Genomic DNA, 17,290 nt, shown 5'->3' on the forward strand with positions numbered 1-17,290 from the left:
ATACATATGCACATATTGGTCTCTATCATCAAGGTAACTTTTAAGCCAGTTATGAGCAATGCCTCTTACACCATATCTTTCCATTTTTTCCAAGAGTATACCATGGTCAATTGTGTCGAAAGCCTTCTTTAGGTCGATAAAAACCCCAACTGTATATTCCCTGTTGTCTATTGCAGTAGATATCCCTTCAACCAGCTCCATCACTGCCATTGAGGTGGACATATTGCTTCTGAAACCGTACTGGTGGTCGCTCAATAGATGATGCTTCTCTATAAAATTATCTAATCTTGTAACAAACAGTTTTTCAATTATTTTTGAGAATTGTGAGAGCAGAGAGATTGGTCTATAGTTTGTGAATTGATGTCTGTCTCCACTTTTGAAGATTGGAATTACTTTAGCAGTTTTCATTGTATTTGGGAAAATTCCTGTGAGGAAAGATTGGTTGCAGATATAAGTGAATGGTGTTACTATGCAATCAACTATGTTTTTTACTAGCATCATATCTAAATTAGCAAAGTCAGTAGACTTTTTGTTTTTAAATTTATTTACAATATCAAGAATTTCATTTTCATTTACATTGCAGATAAAAATGGAATTTGGATTCCTTCTGATAATGTTTACATCCAATCCTTCCTTGTCTCTCTGCTCTACAATCTCTGTGGCTAGGTTAGATCCAACTTTTACAAAGAAATTATTGAATTCATTTGCAATTTCCTTTGATTTATCCATGGTTATATTCTCTTTAGTAAAGTACGTTGGATAATCATTTTTGCCAGTGCCTTTTTTGATTATGCTATTTAAAATGTTCCATGTCCCTTGGATGTTACTCCTTTGCTGTTCCAGTAGCCTATGGTAATATTCCTTCCTATGAAATCTAATAATTCATCATCATCATCATCATCATCATCATCAACCGCTTATCCGAAATCGGGTCGCGGGGGCAGCAGCTTGAGCAGGGAACCCCAAACTTCTCTTTCCCGGGCCACATCAACCAGCTCTGACTGGGGGATCCCGAGGCGTTCCCAGGCCAGTGTGGAGATATAATCTCTCCACCTAGTCCTGGGTCTTCCCCGAGGCCTCCTTCCAGCTGGACGCTCCTGGAACACCTCCCTAGGGAGGCGCCCTGGGGGCATCCTTACCAGATGCCCGAACCACCTCAACTGGCTCCTTTCAACGCAAAGGAGTAGCGGCTCTGCCCCGAGTTCCTCACGAATGACTGAGCTTCTCACCCTATCTCTAAGGGAGACGCCAGCCACTCTCCTGAGAAAGCCCATTTCGGCCGCTTGTACCCGCGATCTCGTTCTTTCGGTCATTACCCAGCCTTCATGACCATAGGTGAGGGTAGGAACAAAGATCGCCCGGTAGATCGAAAGCTTTGCCTTACGACTCAGCTCTCTTTTCGTCACAACAGTGCGGTAAAGCGAGTGCAAAACCGCCCCTGCTGCTCCGATTCTACGGCCAATCTCACGCTCCATTGTTCCCTCACTCGCAAACAAGACCCCGAGGTACTTGAACTCCTTCACTTGGGGTAAGGACTCATTCCCTACCTGTAGTAGACAATCCATCGGTTTCCTGCTGAGCACCATGGCCTCAGATTTAGAGGTACTGATCCTCATCCCAACCGCTTCACACTCGGCTGCAAACCGATCCAATGAGAGCTGAAGGTCACAGGCCGATGATGCCATCAGAACCACATCATCCGCAAACAGCAGAGATGAGATCTTCAGCCCACCAAACTGCAACCCCTCCCCACCACGACTACGCCTTGATATCCTGTCCATGAATATCACAAACAGGATTGGTGATAAAGCGCAGCCCTGGCGGAGGCCAACCCCCACCGGAAACGGGTCTGACTTACTACCGAGAACCCGTACACAGCTCTCGCTTTGAGCGTACAGAGATTGGATGGCCCTCAGAAGAGACACCCTCACCCCATACTCCCGCAGCACCCCCCACAGTATCTCCCGGGGAACCCGGTCATAAGCCTTCTCCAGATCTACAAAACACATGTAGACTGGATGAGCAAACTCCCAAGCTCCCTCTAGGATCCTTGCGAGAGTGAAGAGCTGGTCCGTTGTTCCACGGCCAGGACGGAATCCGCATTGTTCCTCTTCAATCTGAGGTTCGACTATCGGCCGAACCCTCCTTTCCAGCACCTTGGAGTAGACTTTGCCGGGAAGGCTGAGAAGTGTGATACCCCGGTAGTTGGAACACACTCTCTGGTCCCCCTTTTTGAAAATAGGAACCACCACCCCGGTCTGCCACTCCTTCGGCACTGTACCCGACTTCCACGCAATGTTGAAGAGGCGTGTCATCCAAGACAGCCCCTCCACACCCATTGCTTTCAGCATTTCTGGACGGATCTCATCAACCCCCGGGGCTTTGCCACTGTGGAGTTGTTTGACTACCTCAGTGACTTCCACCAGGGAAATTGACGATGATCCCCCATCAGCCTCCAGCTCTGCCTCCAACATAGAGGGCGTGTTAGTCGGATTCAGGAGTTCCTCAAAGTGCTCTTTCCACCGACCGACTACCTCCTCAGTTGAGGTCAACAGCGTCCCATCCTTACTGTACACAGCTTGGATGGTTCCCCGCTTCCCCCTCCTGAGGTGCCGGACGGTCTTCCAGAAACACTTTGGTGCCGACCGAAAGTCCTTCTCCATGGTTTCTCCGAACTTCTCCCACACCCGCTGCTTTGCCTCGGTCACGGCAGAAGCTGCAGCCCTTCGGGCCTGTCGGTACCTTGCAACTGCCTCAGGAGTCCCCCGAGATAACATATCCCGGAAGCACTCCTTCTTCAGTCGGACGGCTTCCCTGACCACCGAGGTCCACCACGGCGTTCGAGGGTTACCGCCCCTTGAGGCACCTAAGACCTTGAGACCACAGCTGTCTGCCGCGGCTTCAGCAATGGAAGTTTTGAACATCGACCACTCGGGTTCAATGCCCCCAACCTCCACAGGGATGCTAGAAAAGCTCTGCAGGAGGTGCGAATTAAAGATCTCTTGAACAGGGGCCTCCGCCAGACGTTCCCAGTTCACCCGCACTACCCGTTTGGGCTTACCAGGTCTGTCCAGAGTCTTCCCCCACCCTTTGACCCAACTCACAACCAGATGGTGATCAGTTGACAGCTCCGCCCCTCTCTTCACCCGAGTGTCCGAAACATGCGGCCTCAGATCAGATGATACGATCACGAAATCGATCATCGACCTTCGGCCTAGGGTGCTCTGGTACCATGTACACTTATGAGCATCCTTATGTTCGAACATGGTGTTCGTTATAGACAAACCATGACCAGCACAGAAGTCTAACAACAAACGACCACTCGGGTTCAGATCGGGGAGGCCGTTCCTCCCAATCACGCCTTTCCAGGTGTCTCCATCATTGCCCACGTGCGCGTTAAAGTCTCCCAGCAGAACTATGGAGTCCCCTACCGGAGCCCCATGCAGGACTCCGTTCAGGGTCTCCAAGAAGGCCGAATACTCCGAACTGCTGTTCGGTGCGTACGCACAAACAACAGTCAGAGTCTTCCCCCCCACAACCCGGAGGCGTAGGGAGGCGACCCTCTCGTCCACCGGGGTAAACTCTAACGTAGTAGCGCCCAGCCGGGGGCTCGTGAGTATCCCCACACCGGCCCGGCGCCTCACACCTTGGGCAACTCCAGAGAAGAATAGAGTCCAACCCCTGTCCAGAAGTACGGTTCCAGAGCCAAGACTGTGCGTGGAGGTAAGCCCCACCAGGTCTAATTGGTAGCGCTCCACCTCCCGCACCAGTTCCAGCTCCTTCCCCCACAGCGAGGTGACGTTCCACGTCCCCAAAGCCAGCCTCTGCCGCCCGGGTCTGGTCCGTTGTGGTCCCCGCCCTTCACTGCCACCCTTTAGGCAGCGCACCCGACCCCAGCGGTTCCTCCGACGAGTGGTGGGCCCATCGGTCATAGAGGGGGTTGGTGCCACGTAGCTTCTTCGGGCTGTGCCCGGCCGGGCCCCGTGGCAGACCCGGCCACCAGACGCTCGCAGGCGGGCCCCCTTTCTGGGCCTGGCTCCAGACGGGGGCCCCGGGCTTCCTCCGGGCAGGGTCTCTCCTCCTCTTTGGTGATTTTCCATAGGGTCTTTTTGAACCATTCTTAGTCGGGCCCCTCACCTGAGACCACTTTGCCTTGGGAGACCCTACCAGGAGCACTAGGCTCCGGACAACACAGCTCCCAGGTTCACAGGGACACACAAACCTCTCCACCACGGTAAGGTGATGGTTCCCGGAATCTAATAATTCGTATTAATTAATTTTTGTATGTCTTATATTTATTTTCAGCATCTTTTGTTCTTTGTTTTAAGAATATCCTGTAAAGTAAATTTTTCTTTTTACAGGCATTTTCTATACCTTTAGTAATCCATGGCTTATCATGTCTATATTTTCTTCTGGTAGCAGTCTTTCTTATTGGACAGTGTTTATCATATAGCTTAAGTATAGTCGACAGAAAGGCCTCATAGGCTTGATTAGGGTCTTCAGTTGCATAGACCTGATTCCAAGTCTGTGTGCTTAAGTCCATCCTAAGGGCAGCGATGGCTTCTGGTGTTCTACATCGAGTCAGCTGATGGGTGTGGTTCTTTTTTATATTTTCCACCTCAAGAAGATTTTGAAAGATTGCAAAAACAGGAAGATGATCGCTTATGTCATTTATAAGGAGTCCAGCTGTCACTTGACTTGCTATTGTATTTATGAAAATATTATCTATCAATGTGGCTGTGTCTTTTGTTATTCTACTTGGTTTTGTAATAACAGGAAATAGACTATTACTATACATTGTGTTGATAAAATCAATTGTGTTAATATACATTACATATGGACCAGATGTTTTTTATGCAGACTTTTTAAAGTTGTATTTGCTATTTATGCTAGAAGTTATGTCTTCTGGTAGTTCATTCCATAATGAAATCGATCTGTAAATGATGGTATTTTTAAGAAGATTGGACCTCGGTCTGGGTAAAGCTAGATGTCCGTTACTTGCTTCTCTCATGCTACGACCGTGTCTTCAACAAAGAAGGCGGGTCTTCTGCAGCTACTGACTGACCTCAGGAACATCAGGAGATTTAGTCCATGTTCACACTGTGAAAACGCAATGGTTTTCCCCTTTATGTTTCCCAAAAGTTTCCACGTTCAGATAGCCTGGCGTTTCCAGACCTGCCACGCTGGAAAATTAAATTTGCTGCGCCTGTTGGTCTGGGCACTCTCCATTGAAGCTCATTAAATATGTCATGAAATCCTGAGCTACCAATCAAATCGTTCTATCTGATATGGGCGGGCTAGAGCCCTTTGTATGGTGCTCTGGGGCGGACGTAACCGGATGACGACAGTGACGTGCATGCGCCGTCGAAGCCGTGATAGTAAACATCAAAGATTGCTGTGGATATGTTGTTTGAGTTTGAGACGGCTTTGGCCTCGACGTTTTACGATTTGGAAGACGGCACTCAAATAAGTAAGTGGAATGTTCAGTTTTGCCGACCGACCACGGCCAAAGTTTAATTTAACAGTTAAACCACTGTTCGCTAAACGAACAGGGCTTAATACGTCACCTTGTGCATCGCTCTGATTGGTTGTAGTGCTATCCAATTGCGTGCAGTGGCATTTGAAATGCGTAGGAGCCGCCCCTTGAGTTGGAAATTACTATTGATCATGACCAGACCCTCTATCGTTTATGATATCAGGGTCTGGATTTCCAGGCTAACATTCAGAAGCAATTGATTTGAAAACTTAACTTGTGTTTATGGTTTCGGAAAACGGGACGAAATCGCTGTAGTATGCATGCCAAGCCATTTGTCGGCGGTGACACTTAAGGCCGAATTCCACCGGCTGCCTGTCCGGTCTTTCTCCGCTATAGCACAGCATTGAAGCTGTCAGGTTTTTACTTTAGTCAGTGGGTGAGTGTCCACCACGTCCGCTGCACCGTCTCTCTGCTCCGCTGCTGCTCCAGCTGTCTGCACTGCTTTACTACTAGTTCTGCCGGATGCCTGATCTCATCGCATCAAATTAGCTAGGGCTCTGCGATATGGCGATATACACACTCACCGGCCACTTTATTAGGTACACCTGTTTTATGGCTTATAAAAACAAAAAGATAATCAGCCAATCAGATGGCAGAAAATCAATGCATTTTCTGAATTGGTGGATTCTTTTTTTGTTTTGTTTTATTTCCTTGCACTGTCTTGAAAATTTAAATTTTTTGTGTTTTTTTTTTTTTAATTGCATCGGTTTTCTCTCATATACCATTGGTTTTAATTACAGGCTGAGATTGAATATTGCTCTCCTCTGCTACTAGCCACTGCAGGCCACATGAATAAATTGTTTCAGCTAAAATGCTCTCTCTCTATTCTTAGTGGTGGCATAGTATAGTATAGATGTGTTTTTCGACAAATAAGTGTGTGTGCGTGTCTGTGTGTGTATCCAAACACGGACACTCAAATTCACATAAAAACTGAGAAAAACAGTTCAGTGTAAATCCATAAAAATTGCATGTTTTGATCCCATGGTCAATTGAGGTTAAATACATGAATTTGGTAATATTAGACATTCATCCTGTTCTTATACCTTGAAATTTTACATTTTTACTATTTTACAGCTGATTTCATCCTTATAGGCCTGAAGAGCAAAGATACCCCTAGTGGAAACGAGGGAACTGTGATTAATTTTGTATTGTTATTATTTGTAAAGGCTATAGGCAGGACTTAATTCATAAAACATCTGAAAAAATCATAAAAATATTAAATTTCAAGTTATAAGAGCATGATGAATGTGTAATATTACCATATTCACAAATATATCCTCAATTAACCATGGGATCGAAACATGCTGTTTTCATGGATTTACATTGAGCTGTATTTCTATGTGAATTTCACTATCTGTTATTGGATACACACACAGGCACACATATTCACAAATACATATTTGTTGAAATACACATATACACTACCCTATGATATTATGAAGAACCCAGACAGAGCATGTTATCTCAAATAATTTATTCATGTGGCCTGCAGTGGCCTAAGTATCAAGGGAGTGCAAATTTACATTTTAGCCTGTAGTTGAAACACTGGCATGTGTGAAATTAGCAACAACTAGTAAAAAACACAAAAAATGGAAAATGTCAAGACATTAGTACAAGGAACCAAAAGAATAATAAAAAAAAATCAGTTTCTCTCATCTTTTGGCAGCAGGGTCAAAAAGTGTGGTTCTAATAGAATTCTGTGTGCCGTACAATGGCCCTTAATGGAGGGCACATTTTAAATCTTAAATAGCTAAAAGAATAGAAATGCATTCAATTCAATATTATTGTTAATTCTTGACATATATCACAATCTTCTAATCCCCCTCAAAAAAATCCAATTTAGACTAATTATTTAGCTTTTAATTGATTTTTTGTGTTTTTTCTTTAAAATAAACTAGTGACTTTTTCTAAAACTGGAATTTAAAGGGTTAAAATCCTTAAAATAAAGATGAATATGGTTTGTATGGTGAGGACTCGAGTTGAAAAAGAAAGTTATAAAAAAAAATTGGTGGAAAAATACATTCATGTTATTTTTATCTACATATCAATTCAAAGTGACACCTTAAGCGCCGAAGGAGGCAGAGTGTGATTTTTTTTTTTTTAAGGATGCACTGAAGGATAAGATCCACTGAAGCTTGGTAATATTTGTTTGTCCTTTTTACCCAGGTCAGTGACTGACCCCAGAGATGGAAAGCGAGTAGCCCTCAAAAAGATGCCCAATGTCTTCCAAAACCTGGTTTCTTGCAAGAGGGTATTTCGGGAGTTGAAGATGCTGTGTTTCTTCATACATGAAAATGTAAGTACACATCAATGTTAAAATGTGTCATCCATGGTTCTATGACATACTGTATGTTAGAGACTGTATTCACATTAATGCTGGGCTTACACTACAGACAATCTTCCAATGTCGAACTGAAATCACGGGAGTCTGCTGGAGTTGCGGCGCGCGCCAGTAATCTCAGTCGTTTGGTGTAAGGTGGTCATCCGACCCCATTTCAGTCAGTCTTCTTCCAGTCTTGACGTTATCAAACATGTTTGATAATATCGTTAGTCTTAAGGGTTTGGCTCAAGCTAAATTACGTGAACAGTCAACCACCAACGGGTGCATTCTCTCCAGCACCAAACACGACGCAGGATGAGCGGCATTAGTCGCAACCTGTGTCCGCCTGTGAGGCACTTTTTTCGGATACTTTTACCTATCGGCCTCGGCTGGAGAACCAGGCTGACAACTGCGCAACCTTAAAACTTTACCTTCACATTTAGGTTTAGGAGTTAGAGGTATTGGGGGAGAGATCAGCAAATAAAGCTGGTCAAATAACTAAAGGATCCCTCCTTAATCGGAAAATTGAATTACATTTTTATAAATTAAATAATCACAATCGCGTTTGCAGTTTTTAACATGATCATGCATGTCATTGAGCCTACGTGATAAGGGCATATAGTTGTTTATATTTACTTAACACCAAGTCCATTTAACCTGCTAAAAAATACTTTTTATTCGACTGAAATCACTTTTATTCCCCGGTAGCAGGATTGGAAATAATATTAATCTCAAAAGGAATCTAGTTGTAGTCTTGCACAGGGCTGCCTTTACCTGCCACTGGGCCCTGGGGCTGAGAGGTTTCGTAGGCCCCCCCCTCCCCCCCCCCCTCGGGCGGCGGTCTTACAATACAGATGCGTAAAAGCCATGTTTGTCTACACCACAATATCTCTATTGATGAAATACAAAATCACCTAAGGTATCAAACCCCTCCTGGTATAATGACTTTTAATAACCAAACACACATGGTTGGTTACAGTGTTTTTCCAAGTTATTGAAGAGACAGCGGTGGGGACCCAGGACCTTCTAGGGGGGTCCGGGGGCATGCCCCCCCGGAAGAAAAATTTGAACCTTTTAAAGTAAAATGCATCAATCTGGTGCACTTTGAGAAGAAAACTAAGGCTAAATCAACTGTGTCCTATGTGAGCTATTTTCTGGAATAATTTGACACAGAAATACCAAAAAGCAGAAACAAAAATATAAAGGTTTAAAAAATCCAGTCAGTCAGTATTCCATTTTTTTTTTTAAATAATCCCTTATCCCAAAGCTACTTCTCTCTTTGAATTCTTCGTTTTGTTTTTATGGCTCAACTCAATATAGGCTCATGATCTGCGTTGCCCCGAACAATGTTATTTAAACAAAAATAACATATGTACTGGTGAATGATAGGCCCCTTGATCTTCATAGGCCAAAAATAATGTGATTTTTTTTCCTTTTTCTTTACTGGTTCATAATAGGCCCCTGTTCTCCGTACGCCCGCCCCCCCTACGAAGATTAGGGGCCTATCATGAGCCAGTCAATAATTTATTGTTTTAAATGACAATGTTCGGGGCCTTCTTAGATCAGGGGCCTATATTGAGAAAGTAAAAAAAAAAAAAAAAAAAAAATTTTTTTTTTTTGAGAGGCCCCTGATCTTCGTAGGCCCTGGGGCTTCAGCCCAGGTAAGCCCGTGCATAAAGGCGGCCCTGACTCTTGCAATATGAGACCCCTTGTCCTTTCAAAATCTCATTATGTGACTGAAAACTCAGAGGTCTTTTCAAAGTCTTTTAAAAGTCCTCTAGTGTAAGCCCAGCATAAGCTGCTCAGACCACAACATATGCGAACATCGCTTTATTTTTCTCAAAATGTTTGTAAAATCAACATTGTATTGTGCTTTTTTATTGTTGCTACAAAAATGCTATTTAATTTACATTTTGTATGTTGAACCGAAGTGACAGTTGTTTTCTATTAGACTTTTCAGATTTAGAATTTTTATTTTTAAATTACAGATATATTTTGAACACATGTATATATCTGTTAAAGGGCCCATATTATACACTTTTCTGTCAATTGTATATGGTCTCAGTAGTCCCTAAAGGTTTTTTCTTTAGCTGTTTGCTGAAATTTTTTTTTTCAGATCATTTATTGTAGCATGTTTCTATATCCTGATTTTCATCTCATCTCAGGATGGCCTATTTTGGTGTGTGCCTCTTTAAAAAGAATGAGTTGCGTTCTCCCCCCGCCCCTGTCAGGAAGCCACCCGGCCCTCTGGTCGTGGTCCCTGTCTCCGTCCCCGTAGTCAATGCTAAGCTTGTTTAATTTCTACGCAAGTAGCTTCCTATCCTTTGTCTTGTTGAAAACTATGCTTATTAGACTGCAATGGGTAAGCAGAGTCAGTGGATTATAGGCAAAAGGCTTCTGTGTTGGTTTATGCAACACTCAGCATGCCTTGCTTAACTATGGGCATCTTGTCGATTAGAGGGAAAAACAATATGGCGGTCGCTGGAAAATTTTTCCAAAGGATCTGGGGGCCGTGGACCAATAAGAAAAAGGGGTGGGCTTATCATAGCCTATCGCACGGTGGAAGTTCCTGGTTATTAATGTGGGGGGAGGTGTGCTGGTTTGATTTAGGGAATTGGAAGAGGCAGGATGCCATTGTTGGCACCGGCATTTACCGTTACTGAGCGACACTTGTGCCTCACTAGAATGTGTGGTGGTGTGTTTACCCCCCCCCCCCCCCTCCCTCCCCTTGGCTGTATTTTGCTTTGTTATGGTTTCCTTTGCTCCGTTGGGACGTTTCTAGGTGTCAACCAATTGAGCAGTGCACATGGAGAGTGTTGAACCCTCAACCAATAACAGCGTGAGGCTCAGGGCGCTGCCAAGGCGCTGCACCTGGATGACAAGACGCTCAACTAGGTCTCATACAGCAGAGCACAGAGCAGCAACCCCTCCCCTATCCATTTACTTAGATAAACACACAGCCACATATTCTTAGTGGGGCAGAAGTGATCATCGAGAGGGATTATTTTTGTGTGACTGTAAACATATATCATACTAACATCTAAGTACTTTACCGCTACAACTTCTCAAAAATGAAACTTCTATTGGGGACCCATTGAATTTCCCAGGGACCCACTTAAAGCCCCACCTGCAGGTCCCAGTGACCCATTACATTGAGAACCTATCAACATCACTGACCTGAAAATCTAAAAAAAAAATCATCCCTTGGCTCTCTCTCCTCAGGTGCTCTCTGCTCTGGACATGCTACAACCTCCACACATTGACTACTTTGAAGAAATGTATCCTTTACCATTGATAGATTCAAAGATGGATCTTAATCCGGGAATATTATCAGATTTTTGGCCAATCTGGGAATAAATTCTTTACCACTAGATTTCTTCACCAATGTGCTTGTAAAGGTGTCTACTAAGACATCTTAAAAAGTTGAAATTCAACTCCCGTAGGAAAATCCCTGAGAGCTGCTGAAAGTTGGGGTACTTTATATAGTGGCATTTCTAGATGTAAAAAACAGACCCCCCCACCCTCCATATTAAGCCGGCAGCTTGGCTGATCAAAATCCCGGGTTGGGTATTGGATGGATTTTTCCCTATATCGGTTACTGCTCTGTATTTTTTAAACAGTTCCGGTGCTTAAACGGTACTTTAACCGGTACTTTAAAACCTCAAAATGCACACACTTTGTCAAAAAACAATGCCCTTTTATTTCCAGTGCCAAATTGAACACAATTAATTTAAACAATTTAAATACAAGTAGGCCTAGGCCTAGCCTGACATAAAAATAAACTATTATTAACACTAGAACCGCCATTGGGGTCAATTTTACCCTTGGGGATTTTTCAGTTGCCCATATACTTTTGTAAAATATTGAAGCCCCCCACTCTTTGACTTTTCCTAAAACGGTCTATTATACCCGCACAGGAAAATTTAATATTTTCAAGCAAGTTGCTGGGCAACCGCATTTTTTGGATTCCGCGACCCGACAACTATACGTGCAGTCATTAATAAACACTTAGGCCTACTATAGAGACACTGCGGAGATAAGAGATGAAGATAAATACCTAACAACATGAGAGTAACTAAGTGAAATAAGTGATGGCGAGTCTGATAGCGGGGAGACAGAACTGAATGCTGTGTTCCACTCCGCGGCTTGTCCAGCTCAACTGACAGCTGAGTGCTGTCAGATGAGTCGGACAGAGTGGCTGTGTTCAGAAAGCCATATTAACGTCATACTCATACTAATTTTGACGTCAATTTGAGTACGTGAAGGTTGTGTATGCGAGTTTGGGTAGGTGAGAAATGCCCGGATGAGTAATGATGGATTGGATTTATATAGCGCTTTTCAAGGCACTCAAAGCGCTTTACAGGGGTCCAGGTTCCATTCATTCACCAGGGTTTTTCCTGGCTCAGAATGGGCCTTTGGGGGGGTCAGTACGCGGACCAATTTTTTTGGGGTTGCAACTATGTTTAACAGTAAAGGCAAAACGTTTGTGTATTTTAAAGCTCCCATATTATGCACTTTGCTGTCAATTTTATATGGTCCAAGTAGTCCATAATACTTATTTTTTTAAATGTTTGCTGAAAAACCCGTTCAGATGATTTATTGTAGCAAGCCTCGATACCCTGATGTTCCTCTGGTCTCAGGATGACCTATATTGGTGTCTGCAGCCTGCGATCTGGCTGGCCCCTCCCACCGTCTCTGCCGTGCTCTCGTGATACTAGAGAGACACTGCGTGACTGCGAACAGTGTTTACCCGGAGCAAAGCCATACTTTGAACAGTTTGACATGACCTGACATGATTAAAACCAGTGAAAACAGTAGCTTCACAGTTTGATTTCTACAGGAATAACTTCCCACCCTTTGTGGTGTTAAAAACGAGGCATTATTAAACTGCAATGGGAAAGCTAAGTTAGTGTAATAGAAGCAAACGTTGGATGCTACATCCGAAGCTACATGTGCGCTAACGGCAAAAAATAACACTCAGACAATTTAAAACCAGTGAAAACAGTAGCTTCACAGTTTGATTTCTACAGGAATAACTTCCCACCCTTTGTGGTGTTAAAAATGAGGCATTATTAAACTGCAATGGGAAAGCTAAGTTAGTGTAATAGACTACTGCACGGTGGAAGTTTCTGGTTACTAATGTGGGGGGGAAGCATGGACATATAAAGAAAATATGGGGAAGTGGCTTCTTCTCGCTGTGACGACATATCGGGAAGAATTCTGAACGGAGTACATTGGGGGGGAGGGGTGGGGGTTTCAGAAAGGGGGAGAGTGAGAAAAGGAGAGATTGTTATTTTTTTGATATTTTGGCAGTCTCTAGGCACACCGTGGACCCATGGATATTTTAGAACACATTTAAAAAGTGCATTTAGCATAATGTGTGGGGTTAGGAGAGGTGTGTTTCTGTCCAGCTATAGAGCATTTCAGTTAGGCTGTCAATCGGTATGTTACCATGAAGCTCACTGACTTATAAAATCTCAATAAAGAACCTGTAGATATGAAGTCAAAATACTAATGATGACTATCTATTTGATAATGTAATTGTTTCTAATTGATCTAAACTATGGAAATTGCAAGAAGGAAGGGCTGCTTGATTATGAAAAAAATCATAATCATGATTATTTTGATTGACATTGTGTAATCACGATTATTAAAGACAGTCAATCATTGATTTAAGAACATCATGCATTTATTTAACTTTTAACAAGGTTGTTTCTATTAACACCATGACTTTGGACTTTAAACATAGGTCTAATTGAACTAAAAACAAGGAAAATAGAAATAGGCTAAATAAGTGAAACATATATTTTTAATAAAATCAATATGTCAAAATAAAAATAACCCATTGCTAATGGTGTTGATAGGACACATATTTTGCTAGCAGGAATGTGAGGACATCATTTATTCATGTCTCAAGGAGCTGGCTGGATAGGCAGTTGCATTGTACAGTGTTGACAGTTGTGGTGGCAGGAGTCAAGGAGCTTTAAATTCCTGTGTTTTTAATTCATTTATTGCCTCGTCATAGACCGCTATGATTCGACTTAAGATGAATAAACAAATTGGTCGGGATGTTTTGAGGTGCAGACATGTTCGCATTTGCCTTTTTCTCTCTCTCTCGATCGCGTAGCCTATGTCACGTGACTCGCGTGTCCGCGTGTGACTTATCTTGCACATTGTTTTAGTCTGTTGTGAGTCTGAAGTGTTTTCAGACAACACGACCAAAGGCTGACTTTCTGTCGTCCTCGGAAGTTTTTCAAAACACCCGGCAATGCGCAACATTTCCCTCCTTCTTTCTGGACCAGCCGATAGCTAAACTATCAGGTGAGGGAGGGGCCGAACGGAGCTCATGGCTGAAAGGGTTCACTGCATTTACAAGCCTGCATGCCCCTGCGTGCGGAACAATGATAGTTTAATTACGATTATTTTGTTTACATGATTGAGGGAAGCCGTAATAGTAATCGAAATTGAAATGTAAGTTATTGCCCAGCCCCTCAAGAAGGGTGACTTAAATTGGGCTGAATTTGGAGAGGTTTTAAATGGCTATAATTATTCTAAAATGTTATCATTTTGGCGCTGGTGATTTTCCTTTGGCGCTCGGTAAATCCTCTTTGGGGGGCGCCTAAAATTTCTCTATGCATGAAAAACACTGTTCACACACAGTCATACTGGTGGTGGTAAACTACAACAGTAGCCACAGCTGCCCTGGGGTAGGCTGCCGGAAGTGTGGCTGCCATTCAGCGCCTACGGCCCCTCGGACCACCACCTCAAACATACAGCAGTCATACACATTCACACCAGGCGAGGTGGGTGAAGTGTCTTGCCCAAGGACACAACAACCATGACACAGGTTGCAGAGCGGGGATCGAACCGCCAACCCTTGGATCATTGGCCAACCCGCTCTACCTACTGAGCCAAGGTCGCCCTAAGTAGATTTCTTCCAGGAAGATTTTGTGTATGGATCGATAGGATACTTTTCCTACTCAACCGCCCCACAATGCATTGCGTCTTTTCAAACGACATCAACGTTTTTTTCTTTTCTTTTTTTAATTCTTGGACTATATGAAGTACCCAAACTTTCAGCCGCTCTCAGGGATTTTCCTAGGGGAGTTGAATTTCAACTTTTTAAGATGTGTTAATAGACACCTTTACAAACACATTGGTGAAGGAAGCTAGTCTAGATTTTCACAATATGCCCTCACTATTTAGGGATTCCTTTATTGATACGTTTTACAATAGTTCTACACCTGTGGCAAGACTTCATGTACTGTGTTCAGGCAATAAAAAAGCTCTGTAGCTGCTACAGATCTCTGGGGCCACACGGAATGAGAGAGTCTACCAGCAAGTCTACAAACATATGCGCTGATGTCGTTGTTTGCTGTTACAGTTGATTTATTTATGATCATCAGAGGAAAAATTTGACTGTTTCATAAACGTTTAAAAGTTTCTCCTAGGCGGTTTAACCCTCCTGTTTTCCTCAAATATTACTTGCTAATTTCACCCTTGGCAAGCGCTCACCCAAAGCTTTCTCTTGTATCGGCTCAGGCTGCCTACTGTTAATATTGCCTATGGGTTTTCTGGCTGATGCAAGGTGCGATTTAAAAAAAAAAAAAAAAAAAAAAAAAAGGGTGATGTTTATAAACATGAAAAAATAAATCTCCCACACCGCAGCAATCAAAGTCGATTGTGTATTGTGTTCAACAGGTTTAAAACAAATATGTAAATTAGATTTGTTTTTCCTTGCAATTTTACTACTTTAGTCTGGAAAATTCCTTAATATCAGTAGTATTCCCGCCAGCTGCAGTAGATTTTCAATTCAGAGATACTGTGATATTTCATCAAGTTCTGAGGTGTCTTTGTGAAGGTTCTGTAGGTGTTGTGCAAATTATTCTGTATATTTTATCTATTTATTTTCTAAGAAAATTAAATACTTCTGCTTTTCATAGAAGGTGGCTGATATGGAAAGCTTCTACAGTATGAGTGAGACGGGTGTTGGTTTGTAGCGTTCTCTCTTCTGATTGGATAAAAATTTCGGGATACTCCAATACGTTTATTTGCCGATTACATGCAAAGCAGCTGACTGAGAGATCGGCTTTATGAAACGCGCACATTATGTAAGTGATCACTGTATGAATAAAGAGCGATTTAACACTAATATTAACATAAATAAACCGCTTACTTCACCTTTAAGTTCCGCTGTGTTTACTCTCTTTTGTCAGACGTTTTTTCCCCTCTCCCATCAGCTGTTATAATTCTGCCTTCATGCACAGCGGTGGAGATGAACCCAAAACAACATACAGTGGGACTTGGTGGTCCAGCAATAAGCAAACAGCAATAAGCAAAAGTTTCTTTTAACAAGAAACTTTATAAAGACACTTAAAGTTATGATCTCTGCGTGAGTACGCCCTGAGAATACCTGTAAATTGCATCTAGTGCAGTAAGAGCAGTGGTGTAGTCCACGTGATACGCAGGTATACTCAGTATAACCACTAAGAAAGCGCCAGCATTTCCGTATGCCCACTTAGAAATGCGAAATGACACGTAACAATTTCGATAGTGACAGAACTTAACTGTCATACTTTCATTCATATATTCAACCTGTGCACTGTGTCCCTGTGGAAGTCGCAACAGACTTATAATAGATAAACGGGACTAGGCATTAGCCCTCGGCCCGTTTCATTGCGGAATGTCCAACCCGAAAATAATGGCAGCGCGACGCAACATTCAGCTCAGTAGTCCCCTCGGGAGACGTGCACGGTGCTGTCGGAGCACACCAAAAGCACGCATGGACTTATTTTCTCTGTGAGGAAAAAGTTATATTCTCAGTTTGCATAACCCGTTTGGAATTCATATTAACTTTTGCAAGCACTTCAAGATCGGATCATAAGTGCAGTTTATGTCATGGGGAAGAGATACGATAAAAACAAACACAACGGTCAATTATCATAGGCTTAGGTGGATTGATTGATTCACCACATCAATCAATACACCAATGAGTAACATGAAAGAAAACCAGAGCCGGCCCGAGGCCTAAGCCAACTAAGCGGTTGCTTAGGGCCCCCGACCGCCAGGGGGGCCCCCCCAACTTTTTTATTTTTATTTTTATTTTTTTTAAGTTTGTGTGTTTGATATTATGCAAATGTGATTTATCATACAAAAAAATGTGGAATACAATTTTTGGTCTAGATAGTTAATAGCCTAATAATTGAATCAGTTCATCTGGGAGGTAATCCGAGGTTAACTGATCACGTCACATTCACGTCCTAGCACAGTGTGTATTGAGTTTATTAAAAAAATATGGAAATGGGGCTGCCCTCAGTTGCCCATGCACTGTTTAGTCTATAGCCTATTTCAGCCTCGTCTGTGGAACAAAAGATTGCTGGACAACGGAGTTCTTCTGCTTCGTTCCTCTCACTGCATTTAAATGCATTCATTAT

General features: G+C 43.0%; 1 protein-coding gene across 3 annotated transcripts in view; it reads left to right on the top strand.

Moving 5' to 3' along the window:
* nlk2 (nemo-like kinase, type 2) overlaps positions 1–17,290 on the top strand; it is a 130,497-nt gene that overhangs the window by 10,723 nt on the left and 102,484 nt on the right. For all 3 annotated transcript variants that reach the window (XR_013844788.1, XM_080024711.1, XM_080024710.1), the window contains exons 2-3: positions 7,703–7,832; positions 11,079–11,134. Coding sequence is in view for 2 of the 3 variants with exons in the window: in XM_080024711.1 (XP_079880837.1) it covers positions 7,703–7,832; positions 11,079–11,134 (186 nt within the window). In the remaining variant the exon portion in view is untranslated. The remainder of the gene's footprint in view (positions 1–7,702; positions 7,833–11,078; positions 11,135–17,290) is intronic.

This window comes from Ammodytes marinus (assembly GCF_949987685.1).
Source record: "Ammodytes marinus genome assembly, chromosome: 3".
In the NCBI taxonomy this organism is placed as follows: Eukaryota; Metazoa; Chordata; class Actinopteri; order Uranoscopiformes; family Ammodytidae; genus Ammodytes; species Ammodytes marinus.